At 46.9% G+C, this 19340-nt stretch overlaps 1 protein-coding gene across 22 annotated transcripts in view; it reads right to left on the minus strand.

Annotated features, from left to right (window-relative positions):
* Positions 1-19340, minus strand: part of Fnbp1 (formin binding protein 1) — a 125786-nt gene that overhangs the window by 32580 nt on the left and 73866 nt on the right. For all 22 annotated transcript variants that reach the window (XM_075985755.1, XM_075985766.1, XM_075985759.1 and 19 more), the window contains exon 7: positions 3449-3577. In XM_075985755.1, coding sequence (XP_075841870.1) covers positions 3449-3577 — 129 coding nt within the window. The remainder of the gene's footprint in view (positions 1-3448; positions 3578-19340) is intronic.

A 19340-nucleotide genomic window follows, 5' to 3' on the forward strand; every position in this document is an offset into this window, starting at 1 on the left:
CCCCCACCCCACTGTAGGTATAACTATAATTCATTGTGCTTGGAGTTCTAGACTGGAAAGAAAATCAGATCCTTAAGATACCTTAGCAGGCCTAGGTTCTTGCCTCCAAGCTCGATAACCCAAATTCAAACCCTGGAACTTGCTTAGCAAGGAGAAAACAGAATGTTCTCTGGCCACTGTGTGCACTGTGGTACAAGCACCTAACCCACCAGAACCACAGAGCAAGCAAATCAAGTGTAAAACAATTTTTTTTTATAGATAAGGAGAGGGGACCAGAGAGATGGTTCAGGGGTTAAGAGCACTGGTTGCTCTTTCAGAGGACCTGAGTTTGATTCCCAGCACCCAATGGGGACTCACAACCCTCTGTAACCCTGGGACTAGGGGACTCAAAGCTCTTTTCTGGCTCCCGCAGGAACTGCACATGTGCTGTGCAGACACGCATGTAGACAAAACATTTACATGTTGGGGGCTGCAGACCCCTGCTCCCTTGACTTTCTTTGCCTGTCTCAGACCCTTTGCCTGCTGGAGTGAACTGAGCAAAACACCTGTGCCTGCAGCTGCTCTGAGCACAAGACCCTGACGGCAGGGGAGCGGGTTCTGGTGAGGCCTGCAGCTGAAAGATTCCCAAGAGCTGGGGCATGGCTATCAGTTAAGGATTCCGGTATAACCTTCCCTGGAGCACAATAAACTTGGCACGCTGTATCAAGGATGACCCGTGTCTCTGTCTGTCTGTCTGTGCGTCTTTAAGTCTCCAGCTTAGGTCCCAGCTCGCGAACCGTCCAGTAGTGCAGGCGCTGCACTTACACATATAAAATAAATATATAGGAAATTCAAGTGAGCTGAGCACTAACATCCATCATCCCTCGCTTCCCATGTGGCCGGCCTCCTCCTGCTGTCATGATGTCCCCGCCACCATGCTCTGTACGCTCAGCTATGAGCCGATAAACCCTTCCATCCTGAATCTGGCCTTGTGCGAATTTACCCCAGTGACAATGACAGTGACTATAGACCCCACCACAGGGGCTTTATGACATTATTGATTATTTTGTTGTTTTGAGGCAGGGTTTCATGCAGCCTAGGCTGGCTTTGCCTCCTGACCTCTTGCCTCTACTTCCCAAGTGCTAGGGTTTCATTAGAGAGCATACCCCACACCCAGCTTTATTATAAACAGCCTCAGCAACTCACGACCCCCCATGCTCTTTTACAAAAACATTTTGGTAACCATCTCAATGCAATCCAGGCTGAGCTAGAACCAGCGCTCTGTCCTCGGAGGCTCATTGGTGGCACGGGGAAATGAGAACCAATCAGATCCAACTAGGGGAGTTGCTTCAATCAGTTGCCTTGGCTTTTCCACATTTGAAACTCAAATCATAAACGGTTCCCCAAGTGGGGAGCCAGGCATGGTGTAAACACAACTGTAACCCTAGGATTCTAGAGGCTAAGGCAGGAGGATTACTAGTTTAAGGCCAGCCTGAGCTACACAGCAAGATTCTGTCTCAAAAACCAGGCAAAATTCTCCAAACAGGAATATAGGTCCGTCTGTCTGTCTGTCTGTCTGTATGTATGTGTGCATGTATTTTTACTGCCTGTCATGTTGGGGAAGGAAGGTCAGGCATAGGCGTGACAAACCAGGGTTCTATAGAGAGCTGCATCTATCATGCATATCTTTCATATCATTTTGACCACTTAAGGCAGCCAAAGAAATGATCCAGGTGTTTGGGGAGATGGCTCAGTTGGTAATGTGTTTGCCACACAATCAAGGACCTGAATCTAACCTCCTCTAATCATGTAAAACTGCCAGGGTTGGGTGGGGTGGTGTACAATAGTGAGACCATCGCTGTAGAGACAGACAAATGATCTCTAGAGTGGGCTGCTGGCCAGCCCAGCCACACGGGAAGCTCCAGATCAGCAGAGAGAATCTGCTTCCAAAAGCTAAGGTGGCTGGGTATGGTAGTACATGCCTTTAATCCCAGCACTCAGGAGACAGGCAGGCGGATCTCTGAGTTCAAGACCAGCCTGGTCTACAGAGTGAGTTCCAGGGCAGACAGAGGTCCATAGTGAGACTCTGTCTCAAATAAATAAATAAATAATAAATAATGTGTGCACACACAGAGAGTCTTAAAAAAAGAGAACAATTCAAAGGAAACAATGCTTGTTTGTTCGAATCGCACAGCTCTGACTGCCGCTTTGTCTCCTAAAGCTAAGCTGGTATTTCTTGCAGCCAAGTGTCCTTTAAAAAGGAAGCTGTCTTCTAAGAGGCATGGTCATAAGATAGCAACCCCTGCAAAAAAACGCAGGCACAGTGAAGACCCAGGACGTCTACACAGGCAACCAATGAACCCCAAGTTAGCAATATGCTTCATTCTTATTGCTGGCCATCGCTTGATCTACATGCCATGGGAAAGAGCTCAGTGGGGGTTGGGGGATGGTTCACTAGATAAGGGGCTTGCTGCACAAGCATGAGGACCCGAGTTCGATCCCCAGAACCCATATAAAAAGCTGAGTGTGATGGAGTGAATCTGTAAGCCCTGTGCTGGGGAAATAAAATCAGGAGACTCCATGGGCTTGCTGGCCAGCCAGCATATTCTAATGCATTTGCTGGAGAGATGGCTCAGAGGTTAAGAGCACTGGCTGTTCTTCCAGAGGTCCTGAGTTCAACTCCCAGCAACCACATGGTGGCTCTCAACCATCTGTAGTGAGATCAGATACCCTCTTCTGGTTGTGCAGGTGTGCCTGCAGATAGAGCACTTGTATACACAAAATAAGTAAGTAAATCTTTAAAAAAAAACTTATTTATTAATTTTATGTGTATGTCTGTGTGAGTTTATATATACCATGTGTGTGCAGATGTTCACAGAGGTGCCTATGGAGGCCAAAAGAGGATGGCGGACCACCTGGAACTGGAGTTGCAGGCAATGTGGGTTCTGGGAACCAAACTTCAATCTTGTACAAGAGCAGCAAGCGTTTTTAATATAGAGCCATCTCTGCAGCCTGTCACTGAGAGACCCAGACTCACATAAAAGGGTGGGAGAGTGGAGAGGTGGTTCAGCAATTAAGAGCACTGTCTGCTCTTGCAGAGGACCTAGGTTCGATTCCCAGCACCCACATGTCCACTCACAATCATCTGGAACTCCAGTCCGAGGGGACCCAAGGCCCTCTTCTGATCTCCAGGGGCACTAGGCATTCATGTGACACACAGATACCCAAGTGTACCTCTGGCCTCCACACACATACATGTGCACCCACTCCCAGTAAATGACTAAGTGGACATTTGGGAAGCTAGGTGTGCACACGAGGCCAGGACTCAGGAGGCTCATGCAGGTGACTGTCAGCCTAGGTAAGCAGTGACCTCCAGGTCAGCCTGAGCTGCAGAGACACAGTGACCTCCAGGCCAGCCTGAGCTGCAGAGTGAGGCCCTGTCACATGAGAAGCAACTGTGGAGGCTTACCTGGAAGATGTTGGGAATGTGGGTGTGGTAGTATTCCCACTGCTCCTGGTTGAATCTCTGCAGGATAGAGGAGTAATCGGCTTTGCTGTCCTCTGCCATTTGGTGACGTAATTGAGCTTGCTGCCGCGCCTTGGGGCAAAAACAAGAACATCCGATTTACCCAGAATAAATAAAAGCCTACAATGGCATACCAGGGCCCAGGCCACTTCACACAGTTCACAGTAGCAAGTGCATTGGAAAATGACTTCTTAGGCTAGGCATGGTGGCACACATCTTTAATCCCAGCACTTGGGAGGCAGAGGCAGGAGGATCTCTGTGAGTTCAAGGCCAGCCTGGTCTACAGGAACTAGTTCCAGGACAGGCACCAAAGCTACAGAGAAACCCTGTCTTGAAAAGCAAAAACAAAACAAAAACCCTCCACATGAGCTCTCTCTGCATTGCATCTTTCTCTTTCAGGCTGCTTTTGTTTTTTAAATTACAACATTGGTTCCCTTAGTGGCTGCAGCTGAAGACATATCCTGTCAGTACCCCAAAGACAGTCCAGTACAGATGCCTCCTGATTTTTAACATTTATTCATTTTGTAGATGAGTGTGTGTGTATCATGTATATATATGTACATATGGCATGGCACACATGTGGAGGTCAGAGAACTTGTGGGAGTTGGTTCTCTCCTTTCACCATGTGGATTATATCACACTCAGGTCATCAGGCTTGGTAGCAAACACCCTTACCCACTAAGTCATCTCAGGGCCCTCAGGTAAAGTTCTCTTTTAAACATATATGGCTGTCTAGTCTGCATGTATATCTATGCCCTATATGTGGGCTGCAGTCCAAGGAGGTCAGAGACACTGGATCTCTGGAGCTGGAGTCATAGATGGCTGTGAGCCACCATGTGGGTGTTGTGAATCGGACCTGGGTCCTCTAAACGAGCAGCCAGTGCTCTTTAGAGTCAGTTTTGGGGTATCAGACCCACAGCCCAGCTCATCTCTCCAGCCTGAGTCCCAGCTCCTCCACACATTTCGCTCCTGTTGGCGAGCCAAGGGGACGGTACCCGGTGTCTTCCTTTATTTCCTTCCCTGCTCATGAACAAGCATCACCCAGTATTCCCAGGCGTTTCCTTATTACCTGAGGCTCTGTGATTCTGTAAGGTATGGACTCCTCTCAGCTAGCCAGGCTGCGTTTTAGCCACCACATTCTCCCCCTCCTCCGGCAGCCTGGCAGCTCATGTCCTGGCCATATGCTCTTCCTTCCGCTCTGACAGTCCCCCACCAAGTGCACTAACCGAGTCTCTGTGACATTCATCCCTTGCTACCTCCAAAAATCCGCCCCCTCATAGCAGACAACAGTGATCTGTGAAAACAGCCGCGCCCCTGCCTGCCTTCCATCTGCCAAGGCTTCCAACGCCTCAGTTACCACTGCCGTGAACATTTTAAAGGGGGTTCCCATGTAGACTAAAACTTCTAAAATAACTCTACTTCATTCAGAGACCTTCCTTGGAAGGTCTCAGAGTGGAGAGGAGGGGGAGGAAAGGAGTGGAGGGGAGGGAAAGAGGTGTGAGGGGAAGGGAGGAGAGGCGAGGGGAGGGAATCCCACTCCACACAGAACATAACTGTCAGATAAAATAGTTGCCTGTTTATTTCAGAGAAATGGTCTTAAAACAGATGGAATATCTTTTGGCAGAATATGTATGTGTGAATGTCCAAACATGTATACATGTACACGCACACACACATGCATACACACACATGTACACACAAACACGCCCAGAAGATAAATCCACTCATGGCAATTTAACTGCTAAGAGCTGTGGTTCCCCCCTCAGCACCCCTCCCCTATACCCCCCATCCCGTGTCTGAGGCAAGCTGCTGGACCCCTCTTCCCTCAGCCCCCCTCCCCCAGTGTCTGAGGCAAGCTGCTGGACCCCTCTTCCCCCACCCCCCCACCCCGTGTCTGAGGCAAGCTGCTGGACCCCTCTTCCCTCAGCCCCCCACCCCGTGTCTGAGGCAAGCTGCTGGACCCCTCTTCCCTCAGCCCCCCTCCCCCAGTGTCTGAGGCAAGCTGCTGGACCCCTCTTCCCTCAGCGCCTCCTCATAATGTTTCAGTCCAGCCATGTAATTGCTTTTGGAGCTTATTAACGCCTAACAGTTCTGGTGTCCTTCCCGGGGCAGCTGTGATGATAGAACAGCTCAGAGCCCCAGGTGTCCACGAGGAAGCAGACAGGAAACCCGCAGCAACTGAAGGGAAGTCTCAAGACAAGCATCTCCTGCCACCTAAGGCAGGCAGCGGGCTTCTCACCTCTTGGTAAACTTGTGTGAAAATAGCCCCGGGTAAGTGGGGCTTGGTGACACACACACATCTTTAATCCCAGCACTGGGAGGCAAAGAAAGGAAGATCGCTTGTAAATTTGAGGTCAGCCTGGCCTACATCGCAAGCTCCAGGAAAGTCAGGACTAAATAGATAGTCCGCGTCTCAAAAAAACTAAATCCTAAAACTTTTTTTTTTTTTGTGGTTTTTCGAGACAGGGTTTCTCTGTGGCTTTGGAGCCTGTCCTGGAACTAGCTCTTGTAGACCAGGCTGGTCTCAAACTCACAGAGATCCGCCTGCCTCTGCCTCCCGAGTGCTGGGATTAAAGGCGTGCGCCACCACCGCCCGGCTAAAACCTAAAACTTAAAGAAAAGAAAAAGAAAGGCCACGGTTTTCTCAGAGGCCCAAATTTCCCCTCCTACCCACCAACACCACTGGCTAGTCATTTAAAGCTTCTAAGAATACCTTACAAATAAGGTCACTGTAGTTCAAGGACACACAGAGGGGTTCCATGTGTGTGTGTGGTATATAGTGTAGTGTGGTGTATGTGTGTGTGTGCGCATGTATGTGATCTATGAGTATGTGGTAAGTGGTGTGTATGTGTGTGTGTGAGTGTGTGTTTGCATGTATGTGATGTATGGGTATGTGGTAAGTGGTGTGTATGTGTGTGAGTGTATGTGTGTTTGCATGTATGTGATGTATGGGTATGTGGTAAGTGGTGTGTATGTGTGTGTGTGAGTGTGTGTTTGCATGTATGTGATGTATGGGTATGTGGTATGTGTGTGTGTGTATGTGTGTTTGCATGTATGTGATGTATGGGTATGTGGTATGTGGTGTGTGTGAGAATGAACCAGAGTTTCAGAAGGTAAAGATCTACACAATTCAAAGGCCCACAATGCCCAAGGATGTAAGTCATGGACACGCCTGAATGAGTCTCATCTGGATGTTGTCAGAAAAATTAAATCTTCACTTCATAATTCCTTTGAGAAACCCCGAGGAATCTCCCCAAGCAAACCCAAATGGGCCCAGCCCAGGTGTGGACCCTGCTGTGCACGGCTTCACTTTTGACTGAGACAGGATTTCTCTGTGTAACACTCCTGACTGTCCTGGATAGAACAGGCTGGCCTTGAACTATCAAGAGATCCACCTGTCTCTGCCTCCAGAGTGCTGGAATTAAAGGCACGCATCACCACCAACTGGCCGTCGCTTCAGTTTTTTAATAAAAAAAAATTGGTAAATATCTTTTTTTTATAACTTAATGGGCATGTGTTTTAGCCCACCTGTGTGGCTGTGCGCATGTCTATTAGTTATGTCTGTGGGTCAGAAAGTCGTCAGGTCCCCTGGGGTCACAGACAGTTGTCAGCTGCCACGCTGCTGCTGGGAACTAACTGAACCTGGGTCCTTGGCAAAAGCAGCCGGTGCTCCTAACCACGGAGCTGTCTGTCCAGACCCCTATGTGTTCACTTCTTACTGTGTCCACACTGGCTTCTGTGGGGCAGTAGATCCTTCGGTTTAAAGGGTTCCAGGGCCATTGGTAGTGGGAAAGAGCATGCAGCCCCGTGCTCCAACATGCTAAGGACAAGGTGGCTGTCCTCCATTTGGTCAGCTCATCTCATATTGTTCGAAAGGAGTGGCTACCACCTGGTTAATTCAACGTGAATTTCTTTGCTTAGGGTTCAGAACATGAAGGAGAAAATGACAGTGTGGGCCCCGTGCCCTCCATCATTGGCCAAGAAGGCAGGGTGTACTGAGAAACTCATTTGAATGGCTTTTGAGATACTAACAGATTAGCACGTGAGTGGTGAGATTTAATACTATTAGGTTGCTTTTAAGGCAGGGTTTTACTAAGTAGACCAGGCTGGCCTTGAACTCATTCCCCCTCCTCAGTGAGGGCACCACGGTGCATCCACACGGGCTTCTAAGACTCTGCAATGCCCCGCAGTCTGTCCCAGCTCCTGGGACTGGCAGATGGGCTTGATCTCACTGCTGCAGGGTAGGCACTGAGGGAACCCAGCAGGGCCTCTGGATTCTGGTCCCACCTTGAACTCTTTGTGCCAAGAGAAAGGTAAACTCAGGAATTTAACAGTCGGGGTTAGTTAGCCTTTCTCCACCCTGCGTTCTTTCTCTTGGGATGATCAAAGTAACAAGAAAAAAAATCTGTTTGCTTAAAATAATTTAAGTTTACAGGTTTTGTTTTTATCTGTTTTGTTTTGTTGAGATAGGGTTTCATATTATAACTCAAGCTAGCCTGGAACTGTCTATGTAGCCCAGACTGGCCTCAAATTCATACAATCCTCCAGGCTGGGTCTCCTGAGTGTTGGGAATACAGTCACCATGTCCAACATCAGACTTACAGTTTGTGTAGTTTATAAAGTAGAACATTTCTGCTCAACCACCCCCTCCCCCGCCGAGAGCCTGCCTGCCAGACCCCCCACCCCTACACCCAGCCCCCCTCCACCTCTGAGAGCCTGCCTGAAGAGAACAGGACATACAGGCCACCAGATAGCAATAGTGTAATGGGATAGTAATAACATAGCATGGGAGGCAGAAGGTGGTGGCGCACACCTTTAATCCCAGCACTTGGCGGCAGAAACAGGTAGAACTCTATGAGTTTGAGGTCAGCCTGGTCTACAGAGTGAGTGCCAGGACAGGCTCCAAAGCTACAGAGAAACCCTGTCTCCAAAAACCAAAACCAAACCAAACAAAACAAAACAAAAAAACCCCATGGTATTACCTATTTTCTAGCCACTTTTACATCAGAAGATGCAAACCCACAGAGGAACCCAGGAAACTCTAACCAATAACGTAAGACTTCTCTAGACTTGCCAATGTGTCGGGGCTTGGCCAGAATGACTAGCCCAGCTTCCAGCCCGCAAGCAACTTTACACCTGTGAACACATCCTAGTGAAGCCATTTTATTTATTTATTATTTATTTACTTATTTATTTTGATTTATTGAGACAGGGTTTCTCTGTGTAGCTTTGGAGCCTGCTCTTGCACTCATTCTGTAGACCAGGCTGGCCTCGAACTCACAGAGATCCTCCTGCCTCTGTCTCCAAGTGCTGGGATTAAAGGTGTGCACTACCACCGCCTGACTGGATGTGTTTGCTCATTTATTTATCTTTCATTTTTCAAGTAAGCTCCCTGGAAGCCTAGGCTGGCCTTCAGTTCCTTGTGTGGCTGAGGATGACCTGGAATTTCGAGACCTGAAAATTTTTAAAGGTTCCTAAGAGGTATCCTGCAAACCACGCATAAAGTGATGAACACCTGTCATCCAGCATTTGGGAGGCTGAGTGAGACTTTGTTTCCACAAACAAACAAACGACAAATACAAACAGACAAAAAGGAAATTAAAGAGCTAACGAGTGCACTGGCACTGTTCACCAGCTAATAATTTGAAATGATAACTCGGAAGTGGGGCTGGGATGTGACTCAATGCCTGCCTAGCACGCACAAGGCATTAGGTTCAGTCCTCATGCCAATAAACAGATAAATGGAACCCAATGCCCAGTGTTTTGATTGTTCACCCTTGATGGACAGATTACAAACTGGCTAAAAAATAATAATGTAGGTCCGGTATCATGGCACACACCTTCCTGCACGCAGGAAGCAGAAGCAAGAGGATCTCTGTGAGTTCGAGGCCAGCTTAGTCTACACAGTGAGTTTCAGGCCAACCACAGCTGCATGGGGAAACCCTGCCTCAAAATAACAAGAACAATACTAATAATGATGAAAATAATATTTAATGAAAAGAAATGAAAATTTTATATAATGTTTTAAAGGCTTCAAAACTGTATGTTTTTAAGATTTATTTTTAAGTGTGTGTGTGTGTGTGTGTGTGAGAGAGAGAGAGAGAGAGAGAGAAAGAGAGAGAGAGAGAGAGAGAGAGAAAGAGAGAGAGAGAGAGAGAGAAAGAGAGCTGTCTGTGGAGACAGAAGAGGGCGGCTGAGCCCCTGGAGCTGGAGTTACAGGTGGTTGTGAAACCTCCTGATGTGGATGCCAGGAAATGAACTTGGGTTCTCTGCAAGAACAGCAAGTGTCCTTAACCACTGAGCCATCTCTCCAGCATCTAAAGTATAGTCTGTGCACCCTCAACTGGGGATCGAACCTAGGACCTCGTATATGTTGGTTAAAAGCTGTACCACCAGCATGGATCGGTATGTATAGCCTAATTGCATTATTAAGGGACGTCTACTTTTGTCTCCATGAGTAAGCGATGCCGGTTCTAACACTGAGTGCTGGACAACAGGAGACTGGAGAGGCCTGGCTTGCCTCGGAGTGGAGCGTGGGCTCTGCGAAGCGGACAGGGAAAAGGGGGGGATGGGGACAAAAGAGATGAAGCCAGTCTTTGTCCTGCCATGTTGTGATGTCAGTGGTATTGTTGATCTTTTCCAACAAAGGGTCGATCTAGAATCCATTTTCAACTTCAAAACTAAGAGCGTATTTGACAGTTTCTACTCAGTCATAGCGCTGGGAGCCATTGCTGGAAACTTCCAGGCCGAGGGCTTGCCAAAACAACTCAGCCTGTCTGGGGTAAATTATAAAGGCAGTGAAAATACAAAACAGAAAAACTTCAAAATAAGTTAACCAAAGAAATATGTCTGAACTATTCCAGCAATTTCCTGAAGGTTTTTTTTTTCTTCCTCCCCCAGTCTTACAGTGTTCCAGCCCTGGGGTTGCGGGTTACTCTGGTGCACAGTCATTGAAACAGAAGGAGAAGGAAAGAAAAGAAAAGAAAAAACAAACCCTAAACTGAAAGATAACAAATGAGAGCGGGCTCTCCATCCGGTGGCCATTCACTTGCTAAACAGGGCTAAGAAAAGGCTTTCTGTTGCCTTACACCCCAGTTACCCGAAGTAGAATTCAAAATATCTGTTAACTCAAGGGGAAAAGCAACTTCTGTTGAGTGGGCAGCAGGCCATGTGGACGGGTCCATCCCGTGTCCAGAGAGGAGGCTGCAGAAATAAACCTGGTTGGAGCTCACATTGAGATGAAGAGGGACCGGGCTTCCTGGTTCCTCAGACATTGGCATTGCTGTGGACTGTAAGGTTTCATTGTGGATGCTTGAAGCCGAAGTCTCACTGTGTAGCCCTGGCTGGCCGGGAACTCTCCCTGGATACCAAGCTGGCCTCAAATGCAGACAGTGCCAGCCTCTGCCTCCCGAGTGCTGGGATCAAAGCTGTGCATCACCATTCCTCTCCCTGCTTTCAACAAGCAGCTCCACCCAGGGTTCTGACACCCATGGCTACGGACGCCCTGGCTAACGGTGAAGGTCTAGGGCTTTGCCAGTCTCTGCCAGCAGGGTTAACATAATGCTGCATTGTTCCTCAGGGTTACTGTAGAGACAATCACTTGTGAATGTAGCTTTAGAAGAGGAACACAGTCCTGTTACACACAGAAGCAAGAGCATCATACTTCCCTTGTTTTCAGTGTATGTGCATGCACACGCGTGGGAGGGAATACAGGTGCATGGGTGTGCACTTGAGAGCGGAGGACAGAGTGTTCCTCGGGCACTAGCCACTTACTCTCTTTCTTATCGAAGGTCTCATCAGTTAGGCTAGTCTGCCTGACCAGCAAGCCCTAGGGACCATCCGACCAACCCTCCCTCCCCAGAGCTGGGATTATAAAAGCATGCTACCACACTCAGCTTTTTTATTTTAACAAACAAACAAACAAACAAACATGGTTATGGGGTTGAACTCTGGTCTTGCTGCTTGCTACCAATTGAGCCATCTCCCCTGCCCTTTGCTTCATTTCTGAAGTTAATCTGAACTGCCTGGGGCAGCCATTGACCGCTACTGTCCAGGTCACAGCAAACCTCTAAGGAAGAAAGCTTGATACTCAGCTGGTGGTAGCACAACCCTGTAGGCCGAGTGCTCAGAAGGCTGAGACCGGGGGACCCCAAGTTTAAAGCCATTCTGGGCTACACAGTGAGTACTAGGCCAGCCAGGGCCACGGAGTGAGCCTCTCAAGACAACAGTTTAATGCGGAAAGCCTTACCTATGTTATCAGTCGAGCCAGCAGTAAGGCTGCAGCGTGAGGCCACAGGCTCATCCACTGTGATCTGCTTAGGTCTGTCTGCTTTCTCTAAGCTGCACAGTACCTCACAAGAGTCCTATCGACCAGAGAAATGTCCAAGAAACTCATACAGACCTCAGGCTATGGGGGAGATAGGGAAGAGTGTCTGCTAAAAACCCCCTAAGCTTGTCCATGGAAGGTAAGAATGCCAAGCCTGAGGTGGTTCAGTGGTTAGGAGCACTTACTGCTTTTCCAGAGGCCCCAGGTTTGGTTCCCAGCACCCACATGGTGACTCACCACTGCCTGTAAGTTCAGTCCAAGAGGATCCAAAACTCGTTTCTAGTTTCCTTGGGCATGTCACATGCACACTCAGGCTCACACACATGCATAAAATTATAAATAAAAAATAAGTTTGGAAAAGAATGCCCAAGTCCACAACTTAGCATAAAAAGTTGCCTGGCGGGGCTGGAGAGATGGTTCAGTGGTTAAGAGCATTGCCTGCTCTTCCAAAGGTCCTGAGTTCAATTCCCGGCAACCACATGGTGGCTCACAACCACCTGTAATGAGGTATGGTGCCCTCTTCTGGCCTGCAGACATACACACAGACAGAATATTGTATACATAATAAATAAATAAATGTATGTTGCCTGGCAGAAGCAATATATACCCGTGTGGAATAATCTTTCTGTACACTGGGAAGATGTGTTGCTCTCATTGGTTTAATAAAGAACTAAATGGCCAATAGCTAGGCAGAAAGAGGTTAGGTGGGTTTTATGGACAGGGAGAGAGCTGAGATAAAGAAGGGCAGCGTCTCCAGGAGACTCAGGGAGAAGCAAGATGAACATGCCATGTTGGGGAAAGGTGCTGAGTCACATGGTAGAACATAGATAAGATATATGGTTAATTTAAGTTGTAAGAGCTAATTTAAGTTGTAATAAGCCTAAGCTATTGGCTGAGCATTTATAATTAATAATAAGTCTCTGCGTGGGAACTGGCTGGAGGGACAGAAAATTCTGCATAGATATATTCTTGCTGATATATCCAGAGGAGAAGCAATCACTGTCAAAGACATTCATTCTAGAAAGATTATAAAGGTACTAGGGAACAGGCCACCACAAGACTCAATACCACAGAGAAGAACAGTAACTCCAAGAACCTGGACTATCAGAATGTCTAAAAGAAATATAAAACAAGAAGATGCAAAAAGCAAAAGAAAAAAAATGAAAAGAAAAAGGAAGAGAAGTCATAACAATATATGTTATCAGTGGAGGTCTGAAGAAGGTGCCAGTGAAACTTCTAGAAATGAAAAAAGAAAGCCGGGCGGTGGTGGCACACGCCTTTAATCCCAGCACTCGGGAGGCAGAGGCAGGCGGATCTCTGTGAGTTCGAGACCAGCCTGGTCTACAGAGCTAGTTCCAGGACAGGCTCCAAAGCCACAGAGAAACCCTGTCTCGAAAAACAAAAAACAAAAACAACAACAACAACAAAAAGCTACGGAGAAACCCTGTCTCGAAAAATCAAAAAAAAAAAAAAAAAGAAAAAGAAAAAAGAAAAAAGTAGTTGCAGAAGCTTAAAAACTCAATAAATGAGCTAGTAGAATAATTAAGATTATGAGGTTGGAGAGACGGCTCAATGGTTAAGAGCGCTGACTGCTCTTCCAGGGGGCCTGGGTTTGATTCTCAGCACCCACAAGGCAGCTCACACTTGTCTGTAATCCCAGGGATACTCTCATACAGACACACATGCAGGCAAAACACCAATGCATACTTAATTAATTAAATAAAAGTTACACAAAAGTTCAGATACTGAGACAAGGAAAACAACGGGGCCAGAGAGAGGGCTGAGCACGTAAAGCCTCCTTCCACGCATGACCTGTAAACAGAGCTTGGCTCCCCAGAACCCACAGTAAGGTGGAAGGAGAGAAGTGACTCTTCATGTCACCGTGTCACCTCCTCACAATAATAGTAATAAGACAATGATAATGAATGTATGAAAACGCACAGGCCCGTGCAACACCATGAGGAGCTGCACACACATGTAGCACGAGTCCCTGAACCATCCATTCCAGAGACTGAAAGATAAGCAAAATTTGAAGCTCTTTTGTTTATTTATTTACATATTTTATATATATATATTTTTTTCCAAGACAGGGTTTCTTTGTGTAACAGCCCTGGCTGTCCTGGAACTTACTTTGTAGATCAGGCTGGTCTCAAACTGAAACTCACAGAGATCCGCCTGCCTCTGCCTTCCAAGTGCTGGGATTAAAGGTGTGCACCATCACCTGGCTCTTTTTTTCTTTTTTTTCAATTTTTCGTGACAGGGTTTCTCCGTAGCTTTTTGGTTCCTGTCCTGGAACTAGCTCTTTTAGATCAGGCTGGCCTCAAACTCACTTTTTTTTTTTGTTTTTTTGTAAATTTTACCTGTCGTTGTTTTTGAGAATCTATGTAACCCTTGCTGACTTCCAACTCATTATGGAGCACACATCGGCCTCATACTCACAATCCTCCTGCCTCAGCCTCTCCAGTGCTAGGAGTATTGACACAAGGTATCACACCCCAAGCCTGGGTTTCAAGGTCAGTCTTGAATATGAACTTGATTGGACTGAGAAACACCTATGAGGTCAGTGGAGCACCCCTGGGTGAGTCTGTGAGGGCTCTGACAGAGTCAGTGGATTAAGCTTCCTGTAGACTCAGCTTTGAGTAGACTCCTGGGAGAGGGTGGGCTGCATGTATAGGGTGAGGCCTGGCTAGAGGAAGCAGATCACTGCAGGTGTGTCTCAGAAGAGTCTTTCTTGCACTGCCTCTTTTTGCTGGCTTCTGTGATGTAATGCTTTCCTGCTAGGACAGAGAGAAACTTCTAGAACCATGAGCAAAGTTTTTCTTTCCTTTACTGATTCTTCCAGGCATTTGGTCACAGAGATGATGAAACTAACAGGCCATGTGATTCTCATGGAATGTTTGCTGTTCCACATCCAGCCAACTCCTGTTCTCAGTCCGTAACTCCTTTCTGTTAACTGGGATCCTCATGAGAACATCCATTGCTATCCAATGGGTGTTATGCATTCCTCTACCAACACATACTAAGTTAGAGGCCTAGATGCTTGCAATGTTTTTTGAAACCATATATATTCATTAGATTAACAGTACATTAAAGTCACGCATGCCGGCCACATTCCTGTAATTCCAAATGCTGGAATTTTAAAATGGCCTAAGTAGGAGGACTGTGAGTTTGAGGGCAGCCTGGGCTACGCAGCAAGATGTGCTCTCAAAAAATAAAAACAGGCTGGGTGGTGGTGGCAGCGGCACACACTTTTAATCCCAGCACTCGGGAGCCAGAGGCAAGCAAATCTCTAAGTTCAAGGCCAGCCTGGTCTACAGAGCCAGTTCCAGGGCAGTCAGGACTGTTTAGTGAAAACCTGTCTTGAAAGATCAATCAACCAAATAAACAAATAGGGCTGGTGAAATGGTTCAGAAGGTAAGAGTGCTTGGATGACTTGAGTTTGATCTGCAAAATTTATAGTGGAATGAAATGACTCCCAAAAGTTGTCTTCTGACCGCTATGAGAACCACGGCACACACATCATGGTGCACAAAAGTATGCATACTTGCACACACAGCACACCCCAAAGACTCTCTAGAAGAACTGAGGAGTGGGATCCTTCTGTAGTACAAGACAGACTAACTACAGTGTGGACCTGGGAGCTGTGGACAGAGCTAGGCCACCACTTTCCATGCAGCACAGGCCACCGAGGCCTCAGCCAGCCTCTGAAATGTATAATCTTATTCTTTGGACAGGAAACCTCAGAGATAAAGTAAATTGCCTCCTGTCTTCCCATTAGTAAGGCAGGGATACAGGCAGTGTGGCTGCACCGCTTCCTCCCCCTCAGAAGCTGAGGTGCTTTGGGTTTACTGGGTGTTTTTGCACAACTAGTCTGCTTCTAGAAGGGAATACAGGGCCACAGCGCTGACCCCTGTTTATAGGCCAAGATAAACACAGGATAACAAAGTAGCTTTTATAGTGTTTTTGAACATGGATCCACTCCTAAAAGAACAACGTCCATGTCTTAGATTTCCCTTTCAATTTTCTACACCTTTCTCATTTTAAACGGAAAGCATTTGAGCTGGGTGTGTCTCAGGACCTTGGGAGGCAGAGGCAGGAGGATCTGTGAGTTTCAGTGCAGCGCGGTCTGCATAGTGAGGTCCTATCTCAAAAAAGCATCAGGGAAACTTTGTGTTGGAAAAATAATTTTTTTTTTCTGGTTGGTTTTGGCACATGCCTTTGATACCAGCCCTCAGGAGATACAGAAAGGCAGATCTTGGAGTTTGAGGCCAGCCTGGTCTATAGAGTGAGGTTCACAACAGCCAAAGCTACACAAAGAAACTTTATCTTGAAAAACCAAAAAAAAAAAAAAAGTATTTTTAAACCCTTTTAGGTTCTAAGATGAAGCTGCAGTTGCAAAATGTATTTCCTGCATTCATGCTGACCACTTCCTCTTTTTATCTTTTTGTGTTTTTAACATTGTCCTCTGGACTCCTGGCAGGGTGTGAGCGTCCCAGGTGCCGACAGACCACACCACAGAGCCTTTAAGGAACTTGTTTTCCATGGCCTTCCTGAGTCCTGAGGGGTTTTTTCAGAGAACTAGTCAGTCACTTTCCTAAAACAAAAACTGGGGGCCAGCAAGAAAGATGCTTACACATTCAATAAAAATGTCAACTCAGTAGCCCCAGTGACAGCAAAGGAAGCACACGGCTACGTCATTCCAGTTTTGCCCAGGCACCACAGGGGGCAGTTTCCCCAAATGGTGAAAACTTAACCTTCCACTGCTCTTCTGGCTCCAGCCACAGTAGACCTTCCGCCCTGCCTCAGGCGCTGAGACTGTGTTCTCAGAGAGGCAAATGTTCCGGGCTGCCCACCCCACTGATCTTGAGAAAATGATCAGACAATCATTTGAACTAAATACCTTCTTGGTTAATGATGGCAGAAGCTCCAGACTTCAGTCTTGTTTTTAATCTTTGAAACATTCTATCATATAATCTAAGACACATTAAAACATACACTCATAATTAAAAATAATAAATGTTGAGAACACACACATATATAATGTATGGACTTCTGTGTGTGTGTGTGCTGTAGTCACCACGGAAGCCAGAATACGATGTGAGAGCCCACAGAGCTGGGGTGACGGGCAGTTGGGAGCTGCTTCATGTGCACGTGGAGAACTAATCTCTGGTTCCCAGTAAAAGCAGTGCACATTTAATCACTGAGCCACCTCTCCAGCCCCATGTGACCTTTAATGGTAATTAAAAACCCGAAAGAGGGGGCTGGAGAGATGGCTCATGGGTAAAGAGCACTGGTTGCTCTTCCAGAAAACCCACATTTGTGTTCCCAACACGCACATGATGCAAAGAGGTACATGCAGCGGAACACTCATCCATAGGAAGTAAATCCATCTCAAACAAAACCCTGAAAGAGGGGCAGGGCAGCACTTGCCTTTAATCCCATCACTCAAGAGGAAGAGGCAGAGGCAGGTGGATCTTTGTGAGTTTGAGACCAGCCTGGTCTATGTGTTGGCTATTTATTTATTTATTTAAAAACTGAATCAAACCAGAGTCATCAGGGAAGAGGGAATGTCAATTGAGAAAATGTCACCATTGGATTGGCCTGTGAGTAAGCCTGAGCTGCATTTTCTCTGTGTATTTTATGTAGATGGGTGTTTTGTCTGCATGTACATCTGCACACAAGAAGGCATAGGACTTCATGAGGATTTTATAGATGGTTGTGAATCAGCATATGAATGCTGAGAACTGAACTTAGGACCTCAGGAAGAGCACTCGGTGCTTAACTACTCAGCCATGTCTCCAGCCCCTGAAACTTTTCCCTTTTCTTTCTTTTTTCTTTGAAGATAGAGTTTCTCTGTGTAGCTTTGGAGCCTCTCCTGGCACTCACTCTGTAGACCAGGCTGGCCTCGAACTCACAGAGATCAGCCTGCCTCTGCCTCCCCAGTGCTGGGATTAAAGGCGTGTGCCACCACCGCCTGGCACTGATGGTTGATGTAGAAGGACCTAGCTCACTGTGTGGCCACCCCTGGGAAGGTGGTCCTGAGTGTCCAAGAAGGCAGACTAGCAAGCCCTGAGAAGCTTGTAAACAGTGTGTTCCCAGGGCTCTGCTTAGGTTCCTGCCTCCACTCCCGTTTCAGCTCTTGTCCCGACTTTTCCTTCAGGATGGACTGTAAGCAGCAAGATGAAAAAACAAACCCCTTTCCTCCCCAGGTTGCTTTTGGTTTACTAAGGCAACAAAAAGCCAACTAGGACAGTCTACACAGTTCAAGTCAGCCGGCCTACATAGTGAGACCTGTCTCAAAACATCAAAACAAAAACCTGGAATCAGGGGCAAGCAAGATGGCCAGAGAGTGAAGATGCTGGCTGCCTGACAATCTGAGTTCAACCCCCAGGACCCACATGGTGGGAGGAGAGAGCTGACTCTGAAAATGTCCTTTGACTACCCTACTGGCTCTTCATGGCATGCTCACCCCTTACATCCCCCATGAATAACTAAATAAACAAACAGATGAATTTAAAACCCCGAATTAAGCACAGTGGAAAAGCATGTGAGAGATATTAATTCCACGCACAGATCCTAAACCAAACCAAACCTCAGCTTGCATTCTCACGTCCATACCTCTTGGAATTCTCCCTTTCTACATAACGGCTCAGGACTTCCTCCTACCTGACTTCATAGTAGAGACATGTATGCAATGTCTTAAAATGAACTATATTCTGAGTCTCGTGATTTGAGACAGACTTTCTCTGTATGCTAGGCTGGCCTGGAATTTGCTATGTTGCCCATGCTGGATGCGAACTATCCTGAGTGCTGGGATTACAGATGTAATGCCCCACCCTGGTAACTTTTACAAGACATATTGCCATAGGAAAATGAGATGCCAAGTCCTACAGAAACTGGTCTGCTCTTTGTTTTTCCTGGCTGGCCTGGAACTTGTTAGGCAGTCTCAAACTCATGGAGATCACACTGTCTCTGCCTCCCAAGTACTGAAACTAAAGGTGTGAGAAATAACTTTTAAGTATTTCCTCAATTGAGTTATGTAACAAAAAGCTTCATGATTAAACCAGAGAGAAGATGAACTCACATATCTAGAGAGTTCTGACTAGTCACCTTTCTTGAAGTCTGAAGAGAAGAAGCTACACAAGCTTTTTGTGGCTAAGAGAGGCCCATAAATTGAGACTGTAGCCATAAAAGAACCACATCTCCAAGAAAAGTAAAGGCTGGGGAGATGGGTGGGTGGGAAAGGCACTGGCCATGAAGCCTGACATCCTGAGTTCTATCCTGGCGTCCGATGGTGGAAGGACAGAGCCAACTCCTGAAGCTGTCCTCTGAGGTCCACATGAGCACTGTGGGGTAAAGACACACACACACACACACACACACACACACACACACACACACACACACACGAAAAAGAAGAAAATTGATACTGAAGTTTGTAAAAACAACAACAAAAGCAACTCAACTGCTGTTTTCCATTTCTGGGGCTGTTTGTAGCCAGTGACTGTG

Source organism: Microtus pennsylvanicus, chromosome 9 (genome assembly GCF_037038515.1).
Source record: "Microtus pennsylvanicus isolate mMicPen1 chromosome 9, mMicPen1.hap1, whole genome shotgun sequence".
NCBI classification, from domain to species: domain Eukaryota; kingdom Metazoa; phylum Chordata; class Mammalia; order Rodentia; family Cricetidae; genus Microtus; species Microtus pennsylvanicus.